This window comes from Ricinus communis, chromosome 5, assembly GCF_019578655.1.
Source record: "Ricinus communis isolate WT05 ecotype wild-type chromosome 5, ASM1957865v1, whole genome shotgun sequence".
In the NCBI taxonomy this organism is placed as follows: domain Eukaryota; kingdom Viridiplantae; phylum Streptophyta; class Magnoliopsida; order Malpighiales; family Euphorbiaceae; genus Ricinus; species Ricinus communis.
In genome coordinates, this window is record NC_063260.1 from 5282878 (window position 1) to 5293662 (window position 10785).

At 28.3% G+C, this 10785-nt stretch overlaps 1 protein-coding gene across 3 annotated transcripts; it reads left to right on the forward strand.

The window, feature by feature from the left end:
* The first annotated feature begins 6828 nt into the window (after nt 1–6828).
* On the forward strand, nt 6829–10532 carry LOC8266514 (protein REVEILLE 1). Of its 3 annotated transcripts, XM_048374307.1 has the most exons (7): nt 6829–7033; nt 7183–7445; nt 8134–8268; nt 8366–8477; nt 8557–8618; nt 8777–9184; nt 9286–10532. In XM_048374307.1, the coding sequence occupies exons 2-7, from the start codon at nt 7404–7406 to the stop codon at nt 10024–10026; spliced, it is 1500 nt and encodes a 499-aa protein (XP_048230264.1). In that variant the 5' UTR covers nt 6829–7033; nt 7183–7403; the 3' UTR covers nt 10027–10532. The 3 variants fall into 3 exon arrangements, with proteins under 3 accessions (XP_048230264.1, XP_048230265.1, XP_015579308.1); XM_048374308.1 differs by lacking the exons at nt 6829–7033; nt 7183–7445 and having other exon boundaries at nt 8232–8268; nt 8366–8673; XM_015723822.1 differs by lacking the exons at nt 6829–7033; nt 7183–7445; nt 8134–8268 and having other exon boundaries at nt 8557–8673.
* Nucleotides 10533–10785: the final 253 nt, after the last annotated feature.

Here is a 10785-nt window from a genome sequence, read left to right on the forward strand (position 1 = left end):
ATATTTTTATTAAATAAATGAATTAAATTTTATACATTATAGACTATTAAATTTGATAAAAAATTTGAAGTCTAAAAACGACTAAAGATGACTTTCCGTTATTGGTTTCTTTTGATTAAACATGACTTTTAATGAAAAAATAGAATAATCTAAAACAAAAATTCTATAAAAGAATTATTACTAATTGATATAAAAAGTACATTAGTTATACGTAATAAAGAAGAAGAATAGATAAATCTATATAGAAAATAATCCTTAATACTTTTGTATGGAAATCTAGACTACACTAAAAGTGTGTGGTATATTTTATATATAAAAAATTATGAAATTTAAATTATAAATATATAATAATTTTTACATTTTGAAAAAATATATTTAAGTTAAATGAGTCATTCCCTAAACAAACATAAAATATATGATATTATATATGGAACTTTTAATAAATTAGAACTCTATTAAGACTTTACTAAATTAACTAATAAAAATATCAAACAAAAAATATATTACATTCTTAGAGGATGCTTTAATATTTGACGATATAAGTATTATAGTTTTATCATGTGATTGAATATTGTCTAATTTGAGCTACTAAATATTAATTTATTTTATTGAGTATTAAAGGAGGCAATTCAATATACTCTTAAGACATAAAATGTGATTAATCAATAAACTTTTAGCTAAATGCTTGAAATATAAAATTTTATCTGAATTATATATCTTAATTTTAATTAAATATTTAAAATTTTAAAATAAGATAAAATAAAAAATAAAATGACTATTAAAAATAATTTGATTAGGTAATTTAAAAATAGATAGTATTATTTATAGTTAAAGATAGTATAAAGTGTAAAGCGTACTTTTTTTGTGTGTTTTTATCATATTTTTTTATTTTATTTTTAAAATTATTAATTTGATTGATGAATATATTACTAAATAATATTCATGTAGATATATTTTCTTATTAACTGTTTATATTTTTATCTGATAATCATTATTAATTAGAATAACTTTAAAATATTTTATAATGATAAATTTGATAAATTTTCTATTATATTTAAACTAATATAATACAAATTATAAAAAAAATCTATAAATTTAATTATTAACATTCGTGTGTGTCACTGATGTGGACAGAAAAACGGTACAACTATAAATGATTAAAGAAAACTCATACACCGTGACAAATTCTATCCAAATCAATTTACCTAAAAACCAATTAAAATTATAATGAAAGGAAAACCAAAGAAATTGGAGGAAAGCAGATAAGTGATTGATGATAGATTTCTTTTCTTTTCTTTTCTTTCTGTTTTGTATTTTCTGTGCATGTCATTGATGATGGATTGATAACAGTGTAATCTGAAGATACAATATGAAATCACACGTGGCCTGTGCATATGGTCTGATATGATATCAACAAAAATTAAAATGAAATAAAGTTGTAAATATTTCAAGATAAAATAATATAAGAAAAAGAAAAATCTGACTTATATAACAGACGGAAAAGAAATATAAACCATTAGGAGAACATATGGGACCCACTCGACCGCACCCGACCACCACCACCACTCACTCAAACCCAACACAAACAAGGAAGATAGATCTATATATCTGCCTACTACTTTTATTTTTATTTATTTAAATAAAACAAAAGATATTATATTTTTCTAAATTTTAGATATAGGTCATTTTAGTCTTCAAATGAATTAAGCATATTGTAATAATACTGTTAGTTTATTAAAGTGATACTCATAACACAAAACAGAAATTCATGTAATATTTGCACTGTATTAAAAATCAATATTAATTAATAATATTTTTAATTTTATTAATAGATTAGATTATGTATATTCCATATTTTCTGCTTTCAATTTTTCATTTTATATTTTTATAGAGTATTTTTAAGCAGGGATGATTTTATTTTTATTGATGTGAATAATGTTTTATAGAAAATGTATATTTTTTTTATTATTTGAATAAGTTTACTTATATTATTTTTTAAATAAAAATAAATTATAATTTCTTATATTTTTAAGATTATCTAAACTTTAATAAATTTTTAAAAATAATTTGATATATTATCTAATATTTTTTTATGTAAGAAGTAATTTATTTCTAAAATAAATTAAAAATTTATTTTATTTATTTTAAGTCTGTCTTTTATATTTAAAATATTACTTAAATAGAAAATAAGAAATTATATACATTTTTATAAAAATAATTGTTTTTTATTCTTTTGAAATTAAAAATAAAAAATAGAAAAAAAGGCTACTGCTAAAACAGGCCAATTTTTCTCCCAGGTTCACAAACATAAATTAACAATCAGGTGGCTTCTTGCCAAATTAATATGTTTTAGTTTTAATAATAATCTATTTAATTAATTATTTTCAGCTCTAATAAAATTGGATGTGATGTTTTTTTTAGAGCCGGAAAAAATAATATCTGCAAGAAAGATCTCGAGCCTCTCGTTTGAATGTTGACTAGAACCTTCCACGTCCATTGCCACCTGGCACTGCCTAAATCGCTTTATCGTACCAGCCACCAGCAGCTTCTTCTTCTTCTCTTACCCATTCAGTTTTTCCTTTTGATCTTATGTTTCTGTTCTCATCTCAGCTTCTTTGAGCTCATTTTTACCCTTTTCTTTTGGGTGGGGGGGTGGTCCTAGGAGCACATGTGATCTACTTATCTTTATGTTTGTGCAATTATTGCTTTCACAATGTAGTACACTTTCTATTTTATGATTGTGAATGAAACTAAAAACATCAAGTTAGGACTAGATTTTATGTCAATTAGTGCCAACTTTAGCCTAATTTCAAAAATTATAAATGCAATGTCTTCAATTTAAAATAAACATAACAATTTAACATGGGTTTCAAGTATTTTTCATGGTTGGTGGATTTGTTTATTTATAATCTAAATTTGAGGCTAAACATTTGAAAGGTTCTAAATTTGTTTTGGTTTGATTAAATTTGCTTATTGAAATAATTATATGACATTTATAATTTTATAATAGATAAATAAACAAAAAATTTAGAAATTAAATTATAAAAGCAAAACCTTAGAATTGTTTTATTAATAGTTTATGTATTCTTTTATTATTCTAATTGAATGAGCTATTAATTTAAATAAAAGAAACCAAACCTTATCTATTTCAAAATAAATAATAATAATCAAGAGTATATATTATTTAAAATTCATATGGATAGAGAATCTTAATTAAAAATATTAATATTTATATATTTTTACTTAAAATCTTTCTCTTATGGAAATTTTACATAAAATTTTAATTTATGATATTCATTCATTATCTATTTATAAAATTTTATTATATATAAGATCCATTCATTTGTAATAATATAAAATAGCAATACTTCATCGATAATTATTCTAAATAATACTAAAACAAATTACTTTATTTTATAAAAAAAATCCTAAGAATTATTATAATCATTTCACTACATTTCTATAAAAATTAATATTTAAATAAAATTAAATATAACTAATTTAAAATATTGAAGTCTTCAAATTATAAAATCTAATCAACAAATTAATAAAATAATTACGCATAACATTTAAATCTTAGTCATATAATATTTTATATATAAATTACTCTCTCTTGTGAACCTCTAATGTCGGTAATTTAATATGGCCAATTGAAATATAAAAAACATTAGTAACATAAGAAATAATTAACAATTCTTCCCGATAGCATTTACATTATAAAATTGATAAAAAAATTTAGAAAATTCGAACGTCACGCTTAAACAGCCGGTAAAGTACAACATAGACACGCACTAGAAGAATAAAGAAATTGGAAAGAGTTCACTGTACTCCAAATAGGGTCGGCCTCACTCTATCATACTCACTACCAGAAAAAACATGTGGCTACCAAATTTTAGAGAATTAAAGAGAAAAACAAATATTAGAGAGTCCAACAAGAAATGAGTGGCCTAGAACAATCCATATCCTTTCACTTTTTCTCTGTCCCTTATACGGAGATTACACGTGGCGAGTTTTGTTAGTAAGGGCGGCCAGTGGAGCTGACGTGGCGAAAAGTGCAAAGAAAGTCACCTGAAAGAAACTTGTATATATATATATATATATATTACTTTTTTTTTTTTTGGAAAAGTATTTTATGTTTTCTTATTAATGATGCGAATAAAAATATATATATATAATTAATAAAATTATCCAGTATAGATCTGTCTGTCACATATTCTCGTGTGCTTTTTCTGATCCACAACTCTTGGCTTACCTTCCTTCTTCCCTCTTGCTATTTTAGAGGCTGAAGATATTTTAAGCTTTTCTCCTCGTCACAAAAAAAGGAAAAAGAAATATCAACAAATAAATATTATGATGGATTAAATATGTTTTTTTATAATATTTCTGATCCACTACGCGAGGTACGGGTTTCACTTCCCTACTCGCTCGTTTAGACCAATCATGTTTGGCTTTGTGGGTGCCTATTGCCTAACCTTGTTAAGTTACCTCCCTTTGAATTGATTTTTTTTTTTAATTCCTTTTAAAGTGTGGGTCACCACCATTAAATCCATAATCTTCTTCTCATCTTTATTATTATTATCCATTCTAGAATATAACCTTTTCTTCTGTTTTTTCGGCCTGTTATTTTCTTTTGTTTATTCAAAAGCCCAGAAAGTATTGGCACCATAATATAAATAATCTTTCTTTTATTTTTACTATAAAAATAAAAGATATTGTAATCATTATCACACTGCATAATTAAAATATTTAAGCTCAAAATTTTAATTTTTATAATTTAGAAAAGAAATCAGATTATTTTTCTGTTTTTTTTTTGCTATTATTATTATTATTATTATTATTATATGGAACTAAATATTCAAGAAACAATTCAGAGTATTAGAATAAAATTATAAAATCTAACCTTTAAAAAATATTTTTCAGATCTTCAATAAATTTATATTAATATTATATCTAAAATTTTAAATTATTATTCTTTATACATCACATGTCAAATTGGGATTGTATTTTACATATGAGGAGAAAGACATTTAATTATTTTTTTATTAGTTTAGTAACTAAAACTAAATGCTTATTTATTGTTTATGTTCATTTTGCATGCCCTTTCTTTCTTTAACAGTAGATATGCCATGATACTGTGTTGAAGAGGAAAAAGGAATTTTTTGCAAAGCAATGAGAAAAAGATCTCCACTTGGAATCTCAGTTTTTGATATTAAATCTTTATCTAATAAATTAAAGTCCCATAATTTGTTTTGCATGCACTTTAATAATTGATATTAAAATAAAAAGACCCTTTTACTCTTTAAATTTATTATATTTTTTATTTAAATACTTATCTCATAAAATAAAAAATTTAATAGATTTTTTATCATAAATTTTTGTTTGACTCTTATATCCGGAGTGTTAAAATTTATTTTACATTTTAATCTAATAAATTTATTATATTTTTATTTTATTATTTTATTAATAAAAATTTAAAATATAATAATCATGATATAAGAAAAAATTAATATTTTTATTTTCTTATGTTTAGGTATTATTTAATATATTATCTATTAAATAAATAGATTGTATAAAATAAATAAAAAAATCATTTAAATACTCTTATTCAACCGATGACTTTTAACGTAATTTTTTTTTTCCAAATTTGTGATATTTTAATAGATACCTATTATACTTGCTTAAAAATCATATGTTGGTCAACACGTATTCCGATACATGAAATAATTAATTAAGCCATCGTAAAGTAATAGTACAAAAATCATGAAAATTGCCCTTTTAAGGCATTTGTCTTTATATGTTGGAGAATTAACTTATGTTCTTTTTGATAAATTATTTTAGATTGTGTGAATGTCTATTTAAAAAATAAGTTTAAAAATTAAATTAGCTATTTTATTTAATTAAATACTTTTTCTTAGAGCCAAAAGTTATGGAGAATTAAAACAGATTGAAACACACACCTTTTTCACACTTTTCTTTTTCACTTTTTAGGTGGTTTAAAAATCAAGATTTCTTTTTTTTTTTTTACTTTTTATCCACGTGAAAGAATCTCAAGATTTTGACCAGTATAAAAATTGAGATAAACGTGTAAAATCTGAAAAAATTGACTGAGGAAAAACCAGATAAATTACTGCTTTACTACAATAAAAACCTTTTAATTTCTTAATTTAATTTCTTAATTTAATTTCTTTGACCAGTATAAAAATTGAGATAAACGTGTAAAATCTGAGAAATTGACTGAGGAGCTGATCCTTTTCGTAAGAAAAAAAAAAGAAAAAACAATTACTGCTTTACTACAACAAAACCTTTTTTCCGTTTCTTTTCCTATAATTTCTATCTGAATTATTGGTTGGGCAACAAAAGTGAACCACAAAAAATAAAAATAAACAAAAAGGAGGACTCTAATGGAATGCGACGTGGCACTCAAATAGTGGAGAGTGGGGAAGCGAAAGAGAGTAGCTGCGAGTATAGATTAGCATAGAAAACTGAAAATGCAAATGGAAATTAAAAAATTAGAAATTAAAAAAAAAATATTTGAGAAATAAATCCGAGAGTTGCTCAATTTCTCCCACCAAATAAAACACGCTACAGAACATAATAAAAAGCGGAAAGACACAGACAAACAAGCGCCACGTGTAAGAGTTGTCTTTGGACGTGAGCCACAAGATTCCATCGAATTCTCCAGAGTCCTATTTTCTACTTATGTTTTTTTTTTTAATTTATTGTTTTCAATAAATAATAGAATTTTTACGTGGCGTCCTCTCCTTTCTTGACCCATTTTTTTTGTTTTTTTTTGCCCTCCTCAAAGGCCAAATAGACACTACTACTGCTCCCTCGTTTCTCACTAGTTCTCTCTTTTTCTTCATATTTCGTTCTCTCTCTCTTTCTCTGTTTCACTTCTCTTTCTTCTTCTTGTCTCAATTTCACTCACTTGGTTCTTCAGTTTCGGCTTCGGCTTCAGCTTCTGCTTCTGATTTTTGTTTAGCACTTTCTTTCAGCAAAAGTTATAATTGTCTGGGCGACTGGAAAGTTTCAGGTTCAGAATTGCCACCTCTGAATAATTTTATTATTTGTTTTTGAGAAATTAGCTAGAGGAGGAGGAGAAGGAGAGAGTTGGAAATTTTTTTAATTCTTTTTTTGAAATTTTCTTGTGGATAACTTTTTTTTCTGGTTTGCTTGGATCAGGGTGTTTTGGGTACTGTAGCAGTGAATTGTCTTATTCATTGATTTGAGGATTAAGATAAAGATAGATTGTGATTAGAGGAATCAACGCTTGAGAAATTTATGACTAGTTTGTTTAGTCATGATCTCAGCAAGGAAGGTAGAGAGAAAGGCTTTGTAGCATTTGGAGCTTTAGAAGGGAAAAGCCAAGAAAATTTTTGTTTTCTGGGAGAAGAAGATCTTGTATGGTAGGTGGATTGGTGGTCTCTGCTGCTATGGCTGTTCAGGTATGTATTCAATTTTTAACTTTTCTGTTTTTTCTAATTATTGTTTTTTTGCTTTATGGGTTTTGCTTTCACTTATAAAGAAAAACTAGAGGTGGACAGAAAAGAAAAAAAAAGGAAATACTAGTAATTTGACTGGTAATAAGGGGAAATAGATCTAAACATGGTATCCTACAAAGAAGAAAATTGATGATTTTGTTGGTCAAAACTTGTATGACCTGTTAAAAAAGCAATCCTTTTTCGAAAGCAGAACTGTCTGATCATGCTTACTTTCTTGAGATTGAGTTGTCTGTCTCTGTTTATGTAACTTACCATAAATTTCATGTGACTGTATTTTTTTATTGGGAATGTGAGGAAAAAAGAAGAAAAGAAACAAGAAAGTATCTGGTGGCTTTCCTTATTGGTGACCACTTATCTTTATTGGCCTTTGTGATTATCTGGTCTGGATTTTTTTGGAAACTTGGTATATTTTTTCATGTGATACTTGATTATTCAGTTTCTTTGGATTCTCTGAGTTTAGAATTCAATGAATATACAGTTGGAGTTAGTTCTGGAAAACATTACAAAATCTGATGAAATTTGAGTGAATTTTGTCCTTGAGCATTTTATTTCTTTGATCCATTAGTTGGTTGTGATTATGCTAGAAGTTGGTTCATACGCTTCTAATTCTGTTGTCCCTTTGTTACAATAGGATCAGTGCGGAGGAAATCGATCAAATACAGTTCTTCCAGCAGGCAATGGAATGTCATTGAATGCTGGCCTGCATAATGTAACTGGTCCCCAGCTTAAGGAGCAATTTAGTTGTGGGAGTGACTACTCTCCCAAGGTTTTATTCCTAACATTATCATTGCTTTTGCTTCTGTCCAGTGGATGGAAATCCCAATTTTCACTTTAATAATCCTTGTCTGTTCATCTTTTATTAGGCGCGGAAACCATATACTATTACAAAACAAAGAGAAAGATGGACAGAAGAAGAGCATAAGAAGTTCCTTGAAGCTTTGAAACTTTATGGTCGAGCTTGGAGACGGATTGAAGGTATAATTGGGAGAGAAGTTTTTCTTGATCACACTTCTTTCCCAAATATTGGTCTTGAATTATTCTGTTTCCATTACAGAGCATGTAGGCACCAAGACTGCAGTTCAGATTCGAAGCCATGCTCAGAAGTTTTTCTCTAAGGTCTCTAATTCCAGTTTCCATTCTCTACCAAAATATTTATGTGCCCTCTATTAAAGTAAGTTAATCATTTTCGGTGACCCAAGGCGTGCAGACGTTGTTTGAAGGGTTCACTTATAATGCTTGCACAGGGTTCTTAGTCTGTTTTGTGCTACATATAGGTTGTGCGTGAAGGCAGTGGCAGCAGTACAAGTGCAGTGGAACCAATCGAAATTCCCCCTCCCCGGCCAAAACGGAAACCAATGCATCCCTACCCTCGCAAAATGGCGCATCCGCTTAATAAAGAACTATCAATTACAGAGCAGCCGCTGAGGTCTTCATCACCGAACTTTTCAATTTCAGAACAAGAAAACCAATCTCCAACATCAGTATTATCTGCAGTTGGTTCAGATGTACTTGGTTCCACTGATTCAAATCCACCAAACTGTAGCTCGTCACCCATGTCATGTGCTGGTGGTTCTCATCTTGATGACTTTCAAATTTGTGAACCCAACTCGGCACCTGAAAATAATGAATCCCCATCACCTGCCCCAGCAACAGCTGAAGCTCACGACGAGCAATCTCTAAAGGTAGCAGCTACGTCTTCAACAATCAACGTTTATGCTTCTAATAATCTAAACAAGAATCAAGACTAATCAGTTGTTTTAAATACTTTTTTATTTCCTTGAAGGTGCAAAAACTCGAATTGTTTCCTGAAGAAAATGCCTTCGCCGAAGAGGGTGTAGGCGAGGAAACATCAACTAGGAGTCTCAAGCTCTTTGGAAAGACTGTATTAGTCAATGAATGCAACAGACCATCATCTCCAGCTAATGGAAGTCCTACATTAGACACAAATGATGAAAAACCTGTGCAACCACTGCCATGGAAACCCATGGCCATAGAACTACAACTTGGTAATGGGGAATGCAATTGGAGTAATTTGCCACAAGGACCACCTGGATCCCTTTGTTACTTGCAACTCCAAAAGGAAAACTCCAATTCAGGGGAAGTTGGTTCTGCCACTCCATTTCCATGGTGGGCTTTCTATGGAGGCATGCCATATCCTTTCATACCATGTCATAAGCAGGAACCTGCGACGGAAGAACATTTGGATTCCAGTGGAGAAGATATCCAATACAAGGAAATTCAGAAGGAAGGTTCTTGGACTGGTTCAAACTCTGGATCAGTAAATGAGGGAGAAAATGCAGATAAAAACATGGATGGTGAAACCGAAAGTCGGCACTTTTCATGTGAGGTAAAAGAGCTATATCCAGTTCTTGAGCTGAAAACAAGTGTAAAAACAGCTTCTACAAATAAGTGTATGAAAGGTTTCGTACCGTATAAGAAACGGACAGCAGTGGAAAGAGACAGCCAGTCCTCATCAATAACAGGAGAAGAGAGGGAAGAACGAAAAATCCGCCTATGTTTGTAGTAGGAGGTGCCATTGAACATTTGCCGAGTATCTTCCATTAGAACAGTAACTAGCTGAGAAACTGATTTGGGAAACAGTTTAATTCTTCAACTGTGACAATTTCAGTTGCTGGATTGACTCAAAAAAAGAGAGAGATAAAAGAGAATGGAGCTTTAAACAAGTGGATATTCTGCAACCTTGATGAGTTCTCAATCTAGTTAATTATTTAGTTCTTTTTTTTTTTTCTTTTTGGTTCTTTTTACTTGCAACCGTCTAGATCTTTTAATTACACTTTTTTTTTTTTTTGTATGCATCATATCTTTCTTCACCATTTTTCTTGTTCTGAAGTTTTGCTTTGTATCCCCTAATATTCTTTTTTTGCTTCTTTGAACTGTGAATCCTTTAGTTCTTAGTCTTCTTTCTTCCCCCTCTTCTTGGCCTATGTACATTATCTGAAAGTAGTGCTTATTGTAATCCTGTGTACTATTAGAATGGCAAACTTCAACTGCATTCATTCTCCTCTTCTACCATCCGAGTTTTTCTTGTGATATTTTTACAGGTTTAATGGCAATTTTCAGTAGCTATATTCATTTTTATTGTCAAAGAACTTTCAATTTTCTTTGAAACTTTCAACTTTTGAACCAATTTAGTCTGTCTTAGAATAAAAGGTAAATTTTCCTCTGAAGTTCAATTTAACCAATGCTTTTCCAAAATTATGAAGAATTAAGTAAAGATAAAAATAATTTTTATGATTTAATGATCGATGTTTAAGTTTAATGT

Bases quoted from the DNA above. Each gene is read 5' to 3' on its own strand.
- LOC8266514 (XM_048374307.1), top strand. From the start codon at position 7,404: ATGGTAGGTGGATTGGTGGTCTCTGCTGCTATGGCTGTTCAG. The intron at 8,269-8,365 runs GTTTTATTCCTA...ATCTTTTATTAG, and splicing joins GGAGTGACTACTCTCCCAAG to GCGCGGAAACCATATACTAT. The intron at 9,185-9,285 runs GTAGCAGCTACG...ATTTCCTTGAAG, and splicing joins ACGACGAGCAATCTCTAAAG to GTGCAAAAACTCGAATTGTT.